This window comes from Sturnus vulgaris, chromosome 1 (assembly GCF_052056855.1).
Source record: "Sturnus vulgaris isolate bStuVul1 chromosome 1, bStuVul1.hap1, whole genome shotgun sequence".
NCBI lineage: Eukaryota > Metazoa > Chordata > Aves > Passeriformes > Sturnidae > Sturnus > Sturnus vulgaris.
This window is the reverse complement of record NC_142243.1, coordinates 15,648,834-15,670,139: the sequence shown is the minus strand read 5'-3', so window position 1 is coordinate 15,670,139 and position 21,306 is coordinate 15,648,834. Positions and strand designations below refer to the sequence as shown.

The 21,306-nt window shown below is 39.8% G+C and overlaps 2 protein-coding genes across 10 annotated transcripts in view; one reads left to right on the top strand and one right to left on the bottom strand.

Moving 5' to 3' along the window:
- The window catches only part of LOC106855567 (microtubule nucleation factor SSNA1), a 40,683-nt gene extending 33,636 nt beyond the window's left edge, over positions 1-7,047 (bottom strand). For 4 of the 7 annotated variants that reach the window (XM_088160096.1, XM_088160071.1, XM_088160092.1 and 1 more), the window contains exons 1-2: positions 6,797-6,985; positions 5,414-5,838 (exon numbers count right to left, since the gene is read on the bottom strand). In XM_088160096.1, coding sequence (XP_088016222.1) covers positions 5,457-5,801 — 345 coding nt within the window. In that variant the 5' untranslated portion in view covers positions 5,802-5,838; positions 6,797-6,985 and the 3' untranslated portion in view covers positions 5,414-5,456. Of the gene's footprint in view, positions 1-1,236; positions 3,096-4,223; positions 5,839-6,792 lie in introns of those variants that run through there. The other 3 variants (XM_088160081.1, XM_014880367.2, XM_014880366.2) reach the window with 3 other exon arrangements.
- Positions 7,048-7,454: 407 nt separating this feature from the next.
- Positions 7,455-21,306, top strand: part of WAC (WW domain containing adaptor with coiled-coil) — a 53,846-nt gene continuing 39,994 nt past the window's right edge. Inside the window, exons 1-3 of one of the 3 annotated variants that reach the window (XM_014880363.2) lie at positions 7,455-7,623; positions 7,750-7,786; positions 9,165-9,360. In XM_014880363.2, the coding sequence (XP_014735849.1) occupies positions 7,583-7,623; positions 7,750-7,786; positions 9,165-9,360 (274 nt within the window). In that variant the 5' untranslated portion in view covers positions 7,455-7,582. The remainder of the gene's footprint in view (positions 7,624-7,749; positions 7,787-9,164; positions 9,361-21,306) is intronic. The other 2 variants (XM_014880364.2, XM_014880362.2) reach the window with 2 other exon arrangements.

Here is a 21,306-nt window from a genome sequence, read left to right as displayed (position 1 = left end):
CTTTGGGTTATAGTCTTTAACACTCCTGTGGTCTTGATTTAGGCTGGCCAGAAAATGCGTGTCTATTTCACACAAGAGAGTAAACAAGAAACACTCAACACTGCTCTAAATCCTTCCGGACCAAATACACCACTCTGTACACGAGCGCTGCTAAGGCTGAGAGGAGAAACCCCATGGAGAAACTTCACAGGCCCTGAAGTGAGGTGTGAGAGAAACAAGCTCCCACCACAGTCAATGGAATCACAATCAATCCCAGCTCCAGAGCATGACTGCCAGGACTTTTTTCAAATGCCTTTTCTTGACCATGATCTCTGTCTACATATGCTTGTTTTCCTCTAATATGGATGAATCCTATTCTAAAAGTAACATTTTCCCATTTGTGACATTCAAATTAAGCATACTTAAAAACACTATCAGCTTTGCATTGGGTCAGAAACAATGAGTGTGCTATAATCAAAATGCATATATTTTACATTCTTATTTCCCATTGTGCTGCTAAATAAGACACCCAAGTTTGTACATATCACCCAAGACCTAGAAATTTTCTGCAGCAGTTTCTGCAGCATATCCACAGTCTTGCACAACTAGACAAGAAACTCTGCAAATCGTTCCACCCCACAAGATCTTGTAAAACTGCTTTTGAAAACGCTACAAAATATTAGTGTTCCACTAGCCTCAATTCTACTAACATTTTATTTCTATAAATACAGAACACACTGAACTACTTTTCACACAAACCCCACAAGCTAGAGCTATGAATGACCATATAGCTCCCTGTTCTGCAAGCTTGAACCTCTCCATGTTTTATGAACACCTAACATGCAAGTAGCTGGGTTTTACAGATAGATAGTGAACCAAACTTCATCTGAAACCAGCTGAGGTAGACAACCATCAAGGACTACTCTGGGGCACTTAATAAAATCCCTGACATATCTGTAAATAGTTAAGCAGCAAAGAACAAAAAAAATCCATCCCAAGTTTAAAAAAAGGCATAGAACAGACACCCAAGAAGTGGCCATGGTGCCTGTCTCCACCCCAGTAAAATAACAGACACTGACAAAGCAATTGGGGCACAAATTAAATCAAAGGCTAGTCTGTCCTTCACCCAAAAGAGAAAAAAGAAAATATTTACATCTATATTTAAAAACATACACGTACATTAAAGCAAAGAGAGCACTCTGATTTTAGGAAAACTTGCCTATTCATCTGTTAAGAAAAATCACCAACACACACAAATAAATCAATACTAAAGTATTTATTAATACTTCTATGCTCATTCCTGAAAATAAATTTTAAAAATAAAATAAGTTATTTTTATAACTGTTTTATCTAGTTCTTGCATAAAACCCGAAGAATTTAGGATCTATTCAAAGTTAAGGTAACTGCCACAAGCTACATATTATCACTCAAATCTCTCCTAACAGGCAAAATCATCTAAGGAGTAATAGATACTGGTCTTCTGCACAAGGCTCATCTGTATGATGAATTAACTGTAGACATTTGATCCTTTGGCTAACATTCTTCAGAATGACCTTTTTACAGAATTACCAGCACCTTGTTCTAGTTTAGCTTAATCCACTTAATCGATTTGGAGTGGAACACACTTGTACCCCAAGACCTAGATGGAATTGATTCTCAATTCTGAAACAGCAATCCAAAATCCAGTCATCTGGGTTTAGACTTCAGCTTGCTTCACTGTTTGACTGCACAGCTCTTTGGGTATTTGAAGACGTCTCCTCTTCCTGGTCTGAACAATTCCTAGCCCAAGGAAACACATCTCTTCCATTCACCAAGAGCCAAAACACCTGCCAATCCTCTGCCTAAACTCTCAAGGTCAATCTGACATACAGAGTACATTAAGTACACACAGAACCTGAGGTTCTTTATAAAACTCAAGCAGTTCATCGAGGACTGTTCATAGAAGAACCAGGACAGGAAACAACAGCACTGCATCCTGTGTGAGCCTGGCAGCACACTTACCCAGCAAACAGAAGGCTCAGATTCCATAGCCTCCTGTTAGAACAGAAAGAAATAAAAGAAAGAGAAAACAAAACACAAGTTGCCTCTTTTGCTGACTGTCAGTGGGCTTAAAGGAAGGAGGAGAAAGTCCAGAGTTCAGATGACGCTCAGAGCATTTCTAAAATTTAATTTACTGGGTAGGAAGAACTGTAGGCAGTAGCTCAGTAGAAGTACACTTAGAGCAGACAGAAATTATGAGAAACTCCACCTCTCTCGCTATGATACCCCCTCATGCTCCAGTCATCCCAAACCAGGACTTCACATCCATACCTTCTATTTATTCCCTACCCTTAAAATTAGGGTGAAGCCCCAGTCCACTCACCTCCATTTCTGTAAGGTGATTAACAGAAACTGCATGTGGGAGGTACCTAACTGCAGGGCAAGCACCTCTGAAAATAAACAGTAATGGGTGTGAATGGCTGCTGGCATAAGCACTTCACCCAGTGGTTCCTATGATCACTTCCACACAGAAAATTACTTCTACTTCAATATAATACCCATAAGGAGTCAACAGTCAAATGTTTTGAAAAAACTGTTGATCACTAGTGTTTTAAGTGTTGGGCACATTTTCAAGAAGCATTGCTACAAAAGCAGGGAATCATCAGATCTCTTCCAGTTATGTTCTGTTATTTGGAAACCAGGTAAAGGTGCCTTTACATTAATTCAGGACTTTAGACCAATGCTCTAGCTGCATTTCACTAAATCTCTGAATCAGACACAGGTAGGAGTTTCAAAAACTGTCTTCTCACATAGTAATAAGATACAGAATACCCAACACAGCAGTTTTATCTGTAAGGCTCCTAGACTGGAAGCACTCCAGTGAAGCACCAGGTTGAACTCAGAGAGTCATAAAAATTCAATATAAAAATTAAGTTAGGAATAAGTATGATACTTTAAACTTATGACCTGCCTTATTCCAGGTAAACTTTCTGTTTCAGGTTATCCCTGCAGAGCTGCTGCCATCTGCAAACTATCATTTCTCTTCCAGCAATACTTTGGACCAACTTTAGTCTGCATGTCTTCTGAACAAAGTGAAGTTGTTTAACAAAAGCTATTCATGTCAAGATTTATAGTGTCTGAAAAAGCAATGAAAAAAAGTTACCATTGAATAAAAGGGTTCATTTGGGTCAATACAGAATACAATGTTAAATACTATTTTTGAGTAGCAACTCTACAGGTGCACAGTGACTGCCACACTTTAGAACTATTATAAAAATAGGCAAGCCCTAGAGATTTCTTATTTCTCTCCACTTTTAAATGTGAATTTAAATGGAAATTTTGGATTGGAATCACTGAATGGAATTCTAGCAACATTTCAACTTTTTATTTGAATGTTGGGAGGCCCCAGTATGAGCCTAAGTACTAGCCAACAGTTACATTTTTCCCTTAGTTTTGTATTTTTCCCTTAGTTTTGTGAAAAAAACCTTCAAACATCTTAGTTTTGATACTGTAATAGCTACAACTAGATCTAATAATGGCTGTGAAGTAGATTTCTTTAAAGTCTTATAAGACTTTTCTTAAAGCTTCTTTAGTTTTATCAGCTTCAGTATAACAAGAGGCATTATTATGATTACTCTACGGCAAACAAACTTGTTTGCTTTGTTTTTTGGTCTCACACAATTATTGTGTGAGACCAATACTAGAAATGAACTGTACTGTTCTCTATAAAAGAGCTTTCTATGATACAAATTGCTTTTCACAATTTCGAGTTCCAGTGCAGCTAATTAGAGGCAGCAGTTTACATTTGCAACTCAAAGTTCTTGCTCTTTAGTCAGTACTTTTTCTGAGTCTTCCTACTTTGCTGCAAATCAGTTACTACTACCAGTCTAAGGGCAGGCAGAATGTCATAAAATGTCCAGTCAAACAAATCACTTTTTTGCTACTAAAAATAGCAAAAATTTTGTGTTTCAATTCAATATAAACAAGGTGTTCCTGAGTGCTGCAGCACTACAAGGGCAATACTCCTGAGATTATGTAATTTTATCACCTCTGCATTACCCACTGGGAATTCCCCAGAGGGAAAGCCCTGGAAGTGCCATATAAGTAAACTGTGATTAGCTCAGTCACACTCACCCCGATGTAGCTTAGCAAGCAGAAGGACATAAAATTTGCTCCCTATTATTGATGAAGAGCTATTACCAGAACTATCCACATCTCCATTCCCTCTATATGTACACCTGAGAGACACACCACTATCAAGTGAGGCGATTTCAATTGCTCTTCTTTCAATTTAATTAATTTGCATTGAATGAAAATTTTACTACAAAACACAGCTTAAAAAGTTACTCTTGCAACACACAAGTGGGACAAAATGCATGTGTACGTAAACACACAGACTGCTGAGAGATTTCTGCTGAACAGAGAGGTTCAGCAGAAACAAAAAACTGCATTAAATTGAAATTTATGCCATGCTGTTATGTCATCCCTGATGTCTAAGTTCTACTTTAATGTCCTCTGTAAGAATGGCTGATAGCTGCAAACCACTTCTCATTTTCTTCTTTCACCTTTCATTTGTATTTGTATAATATTTGTATAATTTCAGGATGTTCATTATTCTCCACAATCTTATTACAATTATTTAATAGATCAATATAGAGCTAAAAGGCACTAAGAAGGCGTCCAGAAATTCTATTACTGGCATTTAGCCAGGATTATTTTCTTTGGTCTTGCATTTACCTCTGTATTTTTAACTGGACCTCAGTGGTTTTTCAGGACTTCTAGTCGCTACTGACACGTTTTTCTTACCCCAAGTAACTTACTGGCCCAAGTGTTCACGGTGTAGCTGTCTGTGCACTTGTACCAAACCTGACTTCCACTGCAGCACATCTTTCTAAACAAGGCTTTGAACTTTGAAGATGCATGAACCACATACAGTGTTAAATTTTAAGCCTCCAGCCCTGAATTACTCCTGATTTCTCACCTTATCCCTCTATTATTCAAGTAGTCGATTATTGTAAACGGGGCTATCTTTGTGCATGTATCAGAACTCCAAGCTCCTACAGGAAGCTAAATAGCTCATTTCCACTTGGTCCCAACAGCAAAGCCCAAGCATTTATAAAGTGAAAATAAGTAGTATCAGACTGACTTGCATCCACTGGTTTTCACAGAAAAATTTACTGGGAGCCATCTGAAGTCAGCCAATAAAACAGGCCTTTTTTCTAAGCTTTGAAGCATCATGATGTCAAAACTGACGGTCTCCCATTTGCCTCAACTACCTATCTGCTAATTTTTGCAGTGTTCAATTAAGTAGATTTTTTTAAAGCAAAATGGTAACTTTATTTAATCTATTTTCTAGTGCATTTGAAAATAATAAAACATACAGAAAGACTGGGAAGAAAATCCCTCTCTGCTTATACTGTGTCTGTAAGGTTCTGTGGTTGACCACGTTTCTCACCTAGTGGAATTTTAGCACTGCAGAGTCCAAACATTTGATTGTTTCACGTTACATTGGTTTTCAGATCTGGTGAATGCTTTAAGCTTCCCACTTCCTTCTTCAGGACATTAAGTAAAGTTCTAGAGCTATCCAAAATCTTCATGTAAGCAGCTTCAGTTTCAGCAAGTATTTTATCAAGCTCATTCCGTGAAGCCACCTTTTGGGCCAGGTTTTCACATACACACTCCAGCTGTTCACTGAGGACTTGGATTTCATGCTGGAGTTTACTCTTTTCTTCTTCTGCTTGCTGGATTTGTTTGTTCAGTTCTTCTTTTTGCATACATAAATCTTCAATGCATTTCACTAGTTCATTATTGTAACCCTGAAGAACAGCTCCCTGCTGAGTCATCCTGAACTCCCCGAAGTCCCCTTTCAGCAACGGCCGCCTGCACTCCAATTAAAGGAAAACAAACAAACAAACAGAAAAAAAAATCTGTAAGAGTGTTGCCATGAATTATGGTTCACTAGCACATATGGAGCCACGGGGCAAGGTTCTCTGTTTAAGGTTAACATGCTCACTCTGAGATGTGCCACATCTCTTCCTTTTTCAGGAAGGGGACAGGACAAGCTGTGGAATATGTTCTTAAACCTTTAGTGAAAACTGCTGGCTCCTATGACACTGTCATAGCAACGGTATCAAAGTACTTGTGATATGTTTTATAATACCTTTATAAAAATCCGGAATATAGAATGCTTTGTACCTCCAACTTCGAGGGCCTGGTCAGAAATAAGCAAAAATTACAGAATCACAGAATGGCTAGGGTTGAAAGGAATTTCTGGAGATCATCCAGTCCAACCCCATGGCAAGACAGGGTCACCTGAAGCATACAAGTAGGTTTTCAATGTCTCCGCAGAAGGAGACTCCACGCCCTTCCCGGGCAGCCTATTCCAGTGCTCTTCCACCTTCAACACGAGGCCGCTCTTCCCCATACTGAGGTGAAACTTCTTGTGTTTTAGCTTATGGCCATGGCTCCTCACCCCTGAGGGGCTCAGCAAGCACTAACAACAGCAGAGAATATTCGCGACACAGCGAACGCCCGGAGCTCCCCGAACACTGGGGTGACCCGGAAGGCGGGTGTCGGGGCCACGAACGATCCCCTCGCCCGCCGCTCACAGCCCCCGGAGACACACCGGGGCCGAGGCCCGACCCGCGCGGCCGCCCTCCCAGGGACATTTTAACGCCCTCCTCGCCGCCGAGCGCGGTCCCGTGGAACACACGGCGCGCACAAAATGGCTCCTGCCGGTGTATCGAGTACCCGGGCGGAAGGGGAGGAGGGGGTAGGTAAGAGGAGACCTTCCCATTCCTATCTCCCCCCCGCAATTGCCCCTATTGCCCCCACCTGCCTGGCAGGATCGCGATTCCTTCTCCCCACGGAGGGAGCGGCTCTGCCACCGAGGCCGCGCTGCCCTCGGCTAATCGGCCCCGTGCGCCCGCCAACGGCCACGCCGGCCTGTGAGGGGTCACGGAAATACCCGAGCGTTTCCGAACGCGGCACCGCCCTGACGGCCGCGCGGAAACGTCTCTCCGGAAAAACGCGATGTTTTCCGAAGACAGGTAGCGCTCGGGAGAGTGGGCCGAGGCGGGAGGGGCAGGGAGGGCCGAGCGTTACGGAAGGAGCCGATGTTTGCCGAAGGGAGGGACTGAAGTGCGTCGTGCTCGGCGGAGGCAGCCGATGTTTGCCGAAGGGAGGGACTGAAGGGCGTCGTGCTCGGCGGACGCAGCCGATGTTTACCGAAGGCAGAGTCGCCCGAGAGCAAAGGGGACAGAGGGGACGGAGCGCGTCGGAAAGAGCCGGAAAGAGCCGACGTTGACCGAGCGCGGCGTCGCCCGAGTTCCCCGGATGTAGTTGGAGCGGCGGCGGCGGCGGCGGCGGGCGCGGCGGGGGGAGGCGGTGGCCGAGTCGGTGCTCCCGGTGTGTCTCAGCGCGCGCGGGGCCGAGCTGCCGGCGTCTCCCCTCTCGAGGCGATGGGCCCGTGAGCGCCGCTCCAGCCGAGCTGCCCGAGCCACCCCCTTCCCCCGCCCCTGCCCCCGGAGCGCTGCCGCCCCCGCCTCCCCCTTCGGCGCCTGTGGCCCGGCCGCGGCCGTGCCCTCCTGGTCCCCTCACCCTCACACACACAGGCCGGGCATTGATGGTAATGTATGCGAGGAAACAGCAGAGACTCAGTGATGGGTAAATTCAACCCCCCCCCGGCCCCGCGGGGCCGCCTCCCCCCCCCTCCGCCATGTTCGGCCCGGCCGCGGGCCGGTACCGGGCGCTCGCTAACGCCTCTCTCTCTTTCTCTCGCTCTCTCCTCAGCTGTCACGACCGCAGGGGGGACTCGCAGCCCTACCAGGTACAGCCGGGCCGGGAGGAGGAGCAGGGGAAGCGGGGGGGGGTGCTACTCCAGCGGAGGCTCCGGCGGCCGCCGCAGGCCGCGGTGTCGCGGCCGTCCCGGTCCGGCCCCTGGCGACGCTCTGGGCCCGGGGCCGCGGGCTGGAGAGGCGGCGGCGGCCCTGGCTCAGGGAGCGGGGCCCCGGTGCTTGGCCGAGGCCTACGGAGCCGGGGCGAACAGAAGCGGCCTAGTGCAACCCGTGCGGGGCTCGGGCCTGGGAGTCGGGGAGGGTGCGAGGGGTGGGAGAGGGAGCCGGGGTCACCTACGGTGGAGTGGAGACCCAGGAGAGGTGAATGTTTTTTTTGTAAAAACAAAAGGAGTCTTGTTCTTCCATCCCCCCCACCCCTTCCCCAAAGTCCTTTCTTCTCCCCAAAACTGCTGCTGTGGGCTGTAACCTGAGCAGGGCACGGGTTTAGACCCTGACCAACTTGGGGTTGCAAGTGAGGCTTGATTTCTGCAGTTGCCAGCTGCTAGGCATGTTCAGAAACCATCAAATCCTTGAGTTACCGACAATAGCCTCAATTTCTGTAACGTGGATACTGCACTTTGCTGTGTCTACTGAAAAACCCCAATTGTCGAGGTTTGAGTTTGTAGAAAGCTGTGTGTTGTGATATTGCTCTCCGTAGGCCCTGAATTGAATTGTTTTGCTGCATTTCTGTGTATTGGAATCACTGAAGTGCAGTACAGCAGTCCAAGGCAGCTGTCAGTGACAGTTCGTGTAAATGTAAACACTAGCCATTCAGGAGTTTACACTGCAAAACTTAGCAGGTTAAAGCGAGGCAATTTTTGGTAAAAATTTGAGAATGATTTATTACATTATATGTTTTGGCCCCCTAGAATTATTTTATTTTAATTGCCCCTGTTAGGGACGTTAGTACTGAAAAAAAATCACCAAAGTTCAAGGTAATAGTGAAACTGAATGGTCTTGACTGGAGTGTGGAGGACATATACAAAGTTTACACTGATTCAGTGTAACTTGAAGTTTGTTTTCCTGATAACAAGTGGAGACTAGTTCTTATCCCAAAAGTGCGGAAGAACTGTAGCACATTTATTACTGAATGTGTGTAATCCGTCAGTGAAAAGATAGAAAAACTAGGTTCTACTTAACAGCAAGTTTTACATTGAAGGTAATAGTGGGAGAAAGTGGTTTGAGTTCTAATTACAGAACTTGTTGCTTTAATGTAGGTAATTAAAACTAGGAAGACTAATGCTGGGTTTTTGTTTTTTTTAGTATGAAATGAAAATTAATTAACTTTGAAAAATACTTTTGAAAGAGAAGAAAAAAATCCCAAAACTTCGTATCCAATGTGAATGCCCGTTTTCTTGTGATCTGTTACAGGCTCTTAAGTACTCATCCAAGAGTCACCCCAGTGGTGGTGATCACCGTCATGACAAGATGCGAGACACCACAGATCCTTCGCCACCAAATAAAATGCTGCGGCGCTCTGACAGCCCTGAAAACAAATACGGTGACAACACAGGGCACAGTAAGGCAAAAAGTGTGCACACTCACAGAGTTAGAGAGAGGGATGGTGGTGAGTTATCTTTAACAAACTTTTACTTTTGCAATCACTAATTTCTCATTAAAATTAGCCATTATCATTCAGGTGATGTCTTACACTAAATGCACCTTGTCCTCAGTTAGGGTGACTGCAGTGAACCCAAAATGGGAATTTAATTGGAAGCAATCGCATAATTTTCTGTTTTTTACAAGGTATGGTAGTTTTCCTTGTAGCCCTAAAGATTAAATAAACCCTTGTTTTTATTATTTTAGTTAGTATGTCTCATTTATTTAGACATACCGTGATGTTTGATAACACGAAATAGTTTTTTTCTGGATTTTTCATTAGCAGTAAATGTTAGCTGTTTTGGATCCTTTTTAATAGCTTAGTGTGTTGTGGTGCTGTACTGTGTAGGTACATGCTCCATAGATTAAACTCCAGCAGAAATGAAAAAAGCTTCTTTGTATTTAGCTGCTATGTGGAACTTTTAATAGATGATCAAAGGTAGCACATACTAGAGCCTTTCTTGACAGGAGCTTTTAAGAAGTATGTTCACAGTCAAGTCAGCCTCCTGTGTTTTTACATGTTTATAAACAGTAGTAATATCCCCAGTATTTTTTAACTGATCTTATTTTGTATCCCTGCTTTTTAGGAAAAGAGTAGGATTTTCCAGGTAATAAACAGTGTTAGGAAACAAACAGCCAGACTTTAGAAAATTGCAGTTACTGTCTGAATTTGGAAAAGTTCTTTTGTTTTGTTAATTGGCGTTTTTGTCAAGGTATAAGGTGGAGTATTGAAGTAGAGAATTTGGAGCTTTAAATCAGTGCTTCTTTATTCTGTATAAAGCTAACAAATTCTGGTGTACATACACATTTATTGTTGCTCTAGTTTTACTTAGTATAATAGTTATATTAAAATAAAAGAAGTGTCTTTCAAGTACCTTTTTAGGAAATACTAGTTCCACACCAAAGAAAGTCTTAATGGTACCCAATTATTCATACAAATTCTTTTTATTTTTGCATCTTTGACTTAGTGCTGAGGCTCTGTAGATCACTGTTAATGTCATAGAAGCGTGTAGATGGATTATGAAAACATGCCCTCTTTTGTTAATACACTGATTTTCATTGTATCTAATAATTGAAAGTGTAGTAATCTCAGAATTAAATACATGTGCAGTGCCCATATGCTGCTATTCCGTGCTACTTTTCAGGATACAGAGGTGTCCTCTTTTATTTCCTGTTCACCTGTCCAAAGATACTAGTCCTACATACTCTTGCAGTTCTGCTTCGTTTTGCTACAGTCAGTAATTTTTTCTGCTTGAACAGAGCTGCATTTGGTGGAATCATGCATATATGAAAACATCTGGAGGATGGAGGCTCTATGTGGGGAGTGCATTTACTTATTTGTGTTTTGGAAGTCTTGTAAGATAGTAAAGACATTCTGAAGTTCTTCCAGGGTCTGGCTGGATTTAATAGTTGGGGAATAGTCTGAAGCATGTATGCATGCAGTCAGGATGAAGGAAAATGAATTATTTGCAGTTTTATTAAAAAAAAAAAAGCAACCATCCCACTGTACCTTCTCCTAGTTGTTAAGACAGTGGAAAGTTTCATTTATTCTGATCTGAAAGCAGGTGTTTTCACATCATGTGTTAACAGACTGGAAGAAGGAAGTAGTCTTCAACAGTCTGAGGGAAATTACTAATTTTAAGACTTGAACATTTGTACTGTTTGATGTAAATAAGTGATTTTCTTTGTGTGTGTCATTAGTAAGGTTGGTTTGGCCACAGTTTCACCTTTGTAAAATACATTCAAAACAGCCAAATATAGGTTAAATCCTGTGTACTGTATGTAATAAACCAAAGCTGAGCAGATGTGGGCAGAAGGATATCAATTTGTCTTTGATGTACTGAATGTTTCTGTCAGTATGAATTGAAGGTAGGTGTTAAAATATAGGTGAAATGCTGTAGTGTAATGGATATTTGCATATTGCTATTGTGTTAAAGACAAAATAATTTACCATTTTCTGTCTGTTGAATTACACTGAAGGGCTGCTATTGCTATAGTGTTCCCTTAGTTTTGCAATTAGAGACATAGAGTGGAAAAAAGAGTGCTACAAGAGTGCTAACGTTTTTCATCTAAGCCTTTATATGACCGAAGAGTATTAATTGGCTTTGATACTACTATAATTGTCTGTCTTGTTTTCTTTTTGCATTCTTTAGAGAGGAGGAGAGAAGTTGAGTGGTTTTTATTTTTTGTAATTGCTGTGCATTATTTTAAAATTAGTGCTGCTCGATTTGAAACTACTACAGGAGCCTTCCTGAAACTTCTACTACTACTGCCTTCCTGTGATCTAGCTGAACTTAACAAAGCAAATGTCACTGAAATATCTCTAGTTTTATTTTCCTAAACTGAATTAAAGTCCCAAACAATCTCTTCTTCTCTCATACCTTAGAAAACAAAATAGGACATCAGTTCAGAGTATTACTACTGAACATAAAGCCGATTTAACCTGATCTCTCCCTCTCAACTCAATGTTTAGAAAGAACTCCTGTACATCTCTTAGTTATTTTAGCTCTGAAGAGAAACAGGAAGATTCAGTGGTGTAGCATGCTGATTCAGTCATGACTGGTTCATGTTTTTGTGGTAAAGGTAGAATGGCATTTAAATGTCAGAATTTGAGTGCACACATGTAAAATATAGGAGCAGGAATTGATTGAAAATTAATTAGTAAAAAATGGTAGAACCACCTCCTATTAATATCTTTAGTATGTGTTTCAAGGTATTTTTTGTAACAGCTTACTTTTGTAATATTCATGGCAGAATCTTTTGTAGAATTGTAATCCATGGTGAGAAATTCAATTGTATTTAAAACATGTTTTAAAATGTGTTACGGGTAAGCCCTCCATACTGATACAGTGCAAACAAACCATTTTTCAAAGTTGCTTACTGCATGGCTTCTGTGGAAAGAAACTGTGTACAGAGGCAGTCGTTCTCTGGAGAGAGGCTTCCAAGTTTACCTTGGACTAAACACGGTGGAGTAATTGCAAGTTTTTGTCACATCCTTGGTTTCCTAAGAGCACTTGTACATCCAGCATATCAGAAAACTGCCTTAACTTTGCTCTTGCTTTCAGGTCCCTGTGCATGGAGGCATTGTCTCTGTATGCAAGTGTTTAAAACATAATGAACAGCTTCCCCCGCTCAGTGCATCTCTTATTTATAGGTCAGCTGCTATAGGCAAGTGTGGGTTTGAAGAGATTAGGGGGTCTTATGAGACCAGCTCAAGTGTGAAGTTTCCTAACAGTAACGAATAGGAACTTAAAGCCAACATTGTTTATGGGGAGTAGAACTATGGAGGGCCTTGTAGATGTGGAAAAATGTTTCCATTGAGGAAAAAGGGAAATACAAAGATTTGACGGCTGTCATGCTTGAGGATGGAAGGCTGTTGTAGGTCTTTTAAAATGGATGAATGATGAGATACTGGTGTACAGTAAAGAAAAAGAAGAGGCCAGATAAGTAGGATAGCTTTGGGAATAATGAAAAGGAGATGTGTAGATATAAAAATATATAATTTAACAGTAAAAATGTGAGATGCAACCTTTGTTAAAAAAAGGGCAAAGGGTGTTTCTACTTAACTGTATGAAGCAGAATGATCCACTAAGATGCACAGTAGAACTTCATGCAAAAAAGGTTAGTTCACTTAAGCCACCTGTACTCAATTGTTTCTTATTGTGAAGAAAGTACTGCATGTTTCACTACATTTATGTTTAAGAGACTTTGGAACTATGCTTCATGCCATGATCTTACTGAATTGCTTAAAATCACAACTGGAGAGTGTAAATGTGCATAGCATGATATCTGCTGAATTGTGTACTGTTGTGCAGTGTGGGCTCTTTTAATGAAATTCGATTATAACTTGTGATATATAAATTCCAAAGTATAATTGAAGCTTTGTGACTTCTTTTTTGCTTGTGAGTTTTGTTTTTTTAAATTGGCAATTAAGAACATTTGTCAGTGAGCACTGTTACTGACAGTAACAGTTCTAAGATTAATACAGTTCTAAGATTAAAAACCTTACTGCTGTTAGAGGCTGAATGAGATATTTTAAATAATGAGTTCCTATATTTATCAAAGTGGTGGTGGGAGGTTCTGTAATTCTTTGTTGGCTTTCTTTGTTTCCAGTGGTTCCTGAAGGAGTTCAGAGTCCTCATAGCAAAGGGGTAGCAAACAGCCCTAAGCAGAGAACTGTGTTAGGCTCCTGTGCTGGCAGCCCTGGCAGTAGAGGGGAACTGCTGATTAAATTAGCGTGATCATTGGCCAGTGAAACAAACAATGAACGGGTCTTAGGGCAGCTACAAGAGCATGGAAGATGCTCAGGCAATGGGCCTTGTAAAGAGGAAATTGCAGGGTAGGTGGAAAGAGGCAAGTCTGAGAGTAATGGAACATAGTGAAGGGTTCAGGAAGAAGCTGGAGTAGATTCTATCTATGTAGTTACTATTAACTACTGTTAATGTTAAAGTAATTATTCATTGCTATGAAAACCATTTCCTCACTGTAAGTATACTGTCAAAGCTGGGATGAGAGAAGTCTGATCACAAAGGAGAGGGAGTTCTTCATGAAACATGCTTTGAATACCCCCCAACAACCAAGTGTAGATTTAGTGATTCACTTTACTGTTCCTTCAGTGTTGGCTGTTTGGATGGCTTTAAAGGAGATAGGTGTTGGTGGCAGGTTTGTTTTTTAAGAAAAATAGAATTGCTTCCAGGATCAATCACCTTTTAGAAGCTTTTTTTTTGATTTAAAAAACAAAATTGGGAAAAGTAAATTTATGTTTTCTGATATTTATGAAAGTGTTATTTTAAGTGTTATTCATTCTACTGCCTTCAGACAGGATTTTAATTTTAAGTTCGGTTTCAAATTTAGAACTTCCAAATTTAGATAGAAAGTAACTTCCCATTTACTCAGTGAATTTGGCAATATTTCTGACATGAGTTTTTGCAGGATCAGTTGTATAACCATTTTTTTGTATCACTCTGTTGTGAGGATCTCTAGTAGAAAAGAAATTGAAAAGTATGTGCTCATAGAATCACAGTAAAAGATACGACTTGTGTTTGTACTTCTTAAATCTAGAGGTTTAGAATGGTAATATTGAAAATTTTGAAGAGTACCTGCAAAGCTTGCTTTAACTACAGAGAATAGAAGGTAAAACACCCTAATTTTATATTATTAATTTTAGGTAAGAATTGTGATATTAATATAATGGTATTAAATGCTAAGTCTTTATTCATGTAGGTGGATGGAATCCTCTGTTTCTCATAATGCAGTTCAAGTATCTGGTGTAGGTTGCCAGAGTAAAAATGTATTAGTGTGATACTTGATCTGAAATGGAGGCTGCATCAAATGTTAATAAGCAGCGCTATTTGTTTGTAACCTGTTGATGCACCTGCTTCCCAAACTGTTGCTATTAGGACTTTGACATTGGGAATTTTCACTTACAGTTTTACATTCTTTTATATGTGAGAGTATAGAATTCAGATCTGTTAGTAGGTCCTCTGAAGGTTTCCATTTATAGTTGTTATGTTTAAGCAAATATATATGTCTTAGTTTTAAGAATTCATTGGATGGTAAATGAAGTATGTTCAAGTCACTCTGCCTGCTAGACCTGGTAAGCTTTTGTACATAAGCATATTTTATGTTTTGGAAAAGAGAAAATAACTGACAATATACAAGATTTGGTGACTTTGGTAGTTTTTGGTATGTAAGCTAATCAGAAGGAAATTATTTTTACTAACATATGCTACTTGCCTCTGAGTTTATAGAAATGGAATATACAGTTTACTAAACTTGTGGTTTTGGGTTGCTTTTCTGAAGATGAAAAGAAGTAATGAAAACTATTGGTTTGTAATGAGCTGCCTGCTACTAGGCTGTAGTCAAGACAACAGTTTGTAATTACATAGTGTTTTGCTCTACATTTTGCATGGCCCCCTATTAGAATTATTCCTTAACCATGCTTTGGGGCATGGCTGCTTTCTGTGAGAAGCACTGTTTATTGACAGTTTCCATTTGTTTTCTTGGCCGTTTCTACCTATTCAGTGTAAAGTATCCAGTAAGCCAAGTGTCACTGAATTTTGGCAGAACTTGGAAGAGAATGCTCTGCGTCTGTTTTGGCTGAGAGGGGAGATGATGCTGTAATAACTGTGCTGTGAATAATAGTAATTTAATGACACCTAACTTGCAATGGTAAATGCATTTGTTTACAACGTCAGACTTTTATGCAATTTCATGGGCATTTTCAGGGGAAAAACTTATTGCTGTACAGAGAGATCACTGCCTGTGTAGCTCTCCAGTGAGGATTGTTTTGGTTTTTCTTCCAACTTTCAAGCTTGTGAAGTGAGATGTGTATTCTAAGGCACAAATTTGTACTTGCCTGCTAACTGGAAGTACACGGATGGAATACTGTTCAAGAATAATCACAGAATGGGTCAGGTTGGAAGGGGCTACAGTGGGTCTGGTCCAGACTCCCTGCACAGGCAAGGTCATCCTAGAACACATGGCACAGGATTGTGTCCAGATGGTTCTTGAATCTCTCCAGTGACGGAGACTCCTCAGCCGCCCTGGGCAACTTAATGCAGTGCTCAGTCACTCACACCGTAAAGAAGTTCTTCCTCATATTCAAGTGGAACTTCCTGCAACTGCAATTTGTGCCCATTGCTTCTTGACCTGTTGTTTTGGCACTGCTGAGAAGAGCCTGGATCCATCCTCTGACACCCTCCATTCAGATACTTGTAAACAGTCATGAGAGTCCCCCTTGGTACGTCCAGTTGGAAAGTCTGTCCTTCAGGTCACTGCAAAGGGAGATAAATTTTTGAGCAGATGACTGACAAGAGAGTTCACTTTTTACTGGATGCGTTAAGAGATGTATGTTAAGCTTTTGTGGCCTTCAGTTACCTTTTTGTGCATGCAGTAATGTAACATTGTGTTTGAAATTAGTGAAATATGAGGCCTAGAGACCTATTATTAGGCCCTGTATTACTCTGGAATAATCTCTTCCTTAATGTGACTGTTGTTACAAAGGAGAGTTGTAAAGGAAGTCTGTCAAAGTTAAATGGAAATTTTTCACCATGTTAAAACATAACTTGTTTTGTTTCTACAGCAGAGGTGTGTTTAAAAATGCTAATACTCTCCTTTTGTTATCACTCAAAAAAAGAGATGTAAACAGTTTTCAAGTTCTTCATGACAAGGAAAAGGCAGCCAGAAATATGAACAATGAGCTAAATTCTCTGTGTCTGAGGGGCAGCAGGAATCTTCGAAAAGTCTTTTTTTTCAGTCTGAACTTTTATCATTACTTTTCCTATACCTGTCAGTATAATTTCTCTGTCCTGATGTATATATTTAGGCATGTCAGACTTTCTCAAAACAGTTTTATGAAGCAGATTTATGGTTCCATCCCAGCTATACAGATTAGTTCCTCTGCAATGGTATCCCAGATTTCTTCAATGTTATGCTTTTTTTATGTCTACAGTCTTCCTTAGTATTCTTCTAGGTTTGTTACTGAGCAGCAGAGTTATCAATTATCCATGTCTATCAGTAGTAAAAACAGGGAAAGGAAATTATGACCTGTCCTGCTCATCTCATTTTTATGTTTCAAACATACCTATTCAGTCCCAAATGTGGAAAAACCACGAAGACTTTTTTTATTAAGGTATATAATAAATAATGCGCATTTGTACACAAATGCCACAATGCATGTTAGATAATGTGCTCTACCTATTTTTTTTCTGCTGTATTTATTTCACATAATTATGTTCTTCTGGATGCTGGTGTGTTCATGCCAGCTGTGCCCCTTGAATAACATAGGGAGGAGTTTAGATCTCATCTAGTTAAGTCATTCGAGTAGATTCCTCACTCAGACACCTGCTGCTGACAGATTAACACTGACTTAATTTTAAAAACTGTTCATTTGAAAGAATGCTATTTCTGCTTGCTTTAATACAAGAAATGATATGATACTCTTCAAGTAGTGTAAAGTTCACCTCTTACTGGCTAGACACTGTCGATAATAACAATTGCAGGTTTTGTATAGTCCTTTTGAGAGTGTTTACTTAACTAGAGAAATAAAATGAGACACTTAGGCAATCAAACAATTGTAAAGTAGATTTTGAGTTTGTAAACATAACTGCAGCCTCCCGTGAAGAGCCTTATTTTCATATAGTAAGGTAGTTCCAGGAAAGACCAGTTGAATTTTATGTATGTATTTAAGAATTACTTAATGGGAAGAGAGATTCATTGTCTTGTCACCTATTGTGCTTTAGATGCTTGAAAGAAAGCCCTTGCACAATACCTTTGTTAAGCTGAGCTGGCCCAGCCTGACAGAAAGCTGTGAATCCGTTTTGTTTTTTTTTAAACCACAACACTGCATATGTTAATTCTTGGGTCAATCCTTGCTTGCCATCTTTGCTTCGTCCCAGAGCTGTGGGCCAGCATTCCTTTATTAGTGAAGAACTTCTGTGTGGCAGAAAGCAATAAAGTAATTTGACTTGCCTTTTCTTTTTTTTGAGTATTACTAGCATCGCTTCTTTTCAAAACCAATTCTCAGTTGAAAATTAAATAAGCATGAAATAATGCTTGTTGCATATCTATACTGTAAGAAATACACATGTGACATAGTATGTCCAGAACTGAAAATATATTTTGTCTAAACCTAATAATTTCTCATGTTCTGTAAAAGTATATTGACCAACTGCTGTTTTTAATACTAAATATTTTCAAGTTAGGGTTTTCCTTTTTGATGAAGAAATAACATGTCCAGGAAAAAATGAGTAATCTTTTGAAAACAGAAAAACTCCAGAATTCTTTATAGGCAGATCAGTCAATATCTAAATTCTAGATGAAATAATTCTTTTTCTGTACATTGCTGTAGTCTTAGAAGAAAAGGAAGTTCTCTTCAAATAGCAAATATTCATAGCTCTCCAGGAATGATCTGGTATTGAAGTAGAGGTTGGTTCTTCTATTATGTTTGATGTATTTTAAGATAGGAATTTGAGATAATCTGACTTACAGTTGCTATTTTTAAGACTCATTTAAGAAGGGAGATCTATGGTGCCTTTTTTTGCCTTATTTTAATGGGGTTAGATATTGATTCTGCCACAGCTTTCTGATTAAGGATATAAGTGTGTTATGTGTGTGACTAACCTTTTTGCAGGGTTGCAGTAATGTTTTATAACAGACTCCCTTTTTTTAGTACTTCTACAACACCATGTACTTGTTGAAATGCTGATTCTCAATGGTGCATGCTCAGTTGAAATGAAGGAAACTTAAGATGGGATGAAGTTCACAAGCATTTGTCATTGTATGGCACTACCTATGTGCATAAAAACTTGTAGCTTCACTTCCCTTATTCTAAGCCTAATATTGGGAACATTCAATGCAGGTTCATTTGTAAGTAATATTGCATTCACAGGATCTTCTGTTTAACCTTTGTCCTCAAGAAGCTCTCTTTAAAACATCAAAAGAAATTTGAGAGTTGCTAAACGACTTGGCCTTACTCTTAGTTAACCTTCTTTTTGCTCAGTGGATTTTGTTAGGGAGATAAGTTGTCATATCTTACTTAATTGTTTGGAGCTTCTGAGTGGGACTAATAATTTATTGCTGTGGATACATAGAAAAAGGGGAAAGTCTCAGAGTTCTGTTTGGGCAGCTGCTTTCTTTTCTCCTTGGTAAGCAGAAATTGTTTTGCATGACCCCTGATTTTAATCAAACTACACTTTGTGATGACTGGGTTATGGTGTGTCAGTCTTTCACAGTCCTACTCTGCTATTTGTAATCTAAAAATATTGAAGTACTCAATTTTTATGAAGTGTCTGCATTTGATTAACTCCCATCTGAGGTGTGTGTTCATAAACGTAAGTGGTTCTTCCAATGTTTTATGTTCTTTGAGAAGCTTGTTGAATGAAAAGTAAAATTGATAATGCTTGCACCCTCCCCCTCCTGCAATGTTAAAGGAATTGCTTATCATTTCAGTATCCCTTGAGCCTAATTTTCATGAAGCATTTGAGTATATGCCTGTGGCCCCAGATGACTAATGTATTTTTTTTTAAATGTCTTGAGTTGTCTAATTTTTCTTGGCTTTTGAGAGGAAAAAACTTTTCTAAATTTGGAATTATCTATTGATGATTAATGTGAATCAGAAATAGAAATTCAGCCTTCTGCTTACTCTTTAGTTGATGAGTTTTGTGGAAATGTTGCTGGAGGTAGGAGTGTGTGTTGTGGTGCTGTTAGACTTCCATCATTGAGCTCGACTCTCTTAGTGCAGTCTTACAGCGTGTTCATGGGAGGCTCATTTGGGTTTTGTGCTGTGTTGCTGAGGACGGTTTGCAAGAGGGAAGTTCAGTCCATTGTCCATTTGCTGTGCTGCTCCATGTGGAGTTCAGATAATGTGGTTATTAGTTTGTGGTAAAGATTCTACCTGGCAGTTTAACACATCTGTTTTTGCATATAATAATAATTAAAAAGTCTCTATGTGAAGCTGAAGCTGAGGTTGGAAGAACCACTCTTGCGTAGTCTCTGGTACCATATTAGAGATGTAAATGTTTTATGAGCCACAGTCCAGAACGAAGGCAGAGTTTGGCTTTATTCTCAACCAGCTCCTTTCTTTTTAGAGCAATGTCCCACTCCTTGTACAAATACGATAATGTTAATTAGTATTGCAAGCTTAAAAAAACTGTCCTTAGTGATGTTGAACAAGAATTCTGTTTTTTTTTTATTAAACACACTGAAATCTTCTGATCTCTTAGCTGAAGAGTTAGGAATATGACTGTATGCTGCTGAAATTCGTGGTGCTTACTCACATTTTCCATGGGTGAAACTGCTTAAGCTGCTTTTTTCAAGTCGATTGATCTCAAATGAAGTGTGTGTCTTAGTAGATCCTCAGCAGTGTTGAGGATGTTGATGGCATTTTTTTTCGTTAGGTGACCTGAACCTAAAGTTCCCGATAGGGAGGAAATCACAGATGTTAATCTGAAGTACTTGTTTGCCTATAGCTTTTAATTTCACAACAATCCATTTTGTAGATTATAATTTAATCTACTTCAGTAGCCTTTAAGTCTTACCAGAAATGTTTAGAAGCTGGTTGGAATTTGCCTTAATTATTGAGAAACAGGCAAATTCTTTCAAATTACACTGTTTACCCCACTTCAAAGTAGAGAACAAAGTCTTTATAGAGATGGTAAAATTATTTGTCCAGTCTTTGTTTATTGTTATTTCAGTAGGTCAAGGAAATATATCAAGGAAACTGACAATATACTTATTTTCTTTGAAGAGGAGAATAGGTAGGAATTCTGTCTGGAGTGTGCTGAAAATTCATTTTTCATCCCTTTAGGCTTTTTTCAGCTTTGTGATTTGTGGCATTTGAGTACTGGACCATACAGAAAGTCACTGCATTCAGTGGACCTTGTTAGTGAACCTGATAATTTTCAAAGTTGTGTCTTAAGTTGAAAAGTGGTTTCTCATTGCTGCTGGGAAGTGGACTGAGGGGTGAAAGAAAACAATCCCATAATTACTGAATTATTAAGCTGTAGCTGTAACAAGGAAAGGAACAAATGAGGGGACGGTTGGACAAAAACAAGTTTATCTGCTCTATTGGTGAGAAGAACCCAAGCTATGTTACTCATTTCAGCTGAAATACAACCCTAGGAAAACAGTTAGCTTCTGGAGTAGTAAATCCCTGAATTGTTACTTGAAAATTTGAAAGTTTGAATTTAGTTTGAGGCATTTTATTACCTTTCGCTTTCCTTTTTTGGTGGGCAGGAATAACTTGGTGTTCTTTCTAGAGCAGTTTGGTCTGTTTGCGCTAAAATTAAGCTTCAATTTCTGAAATAAATGGAGTATAACTAATTAAAAATAGAAAAGTGAGGAGCAAGGAGCAAAATAAAATGACTGTTACCTTATGCAATGTGTAAGATTCAACTTTATCTTTTTCATTTTA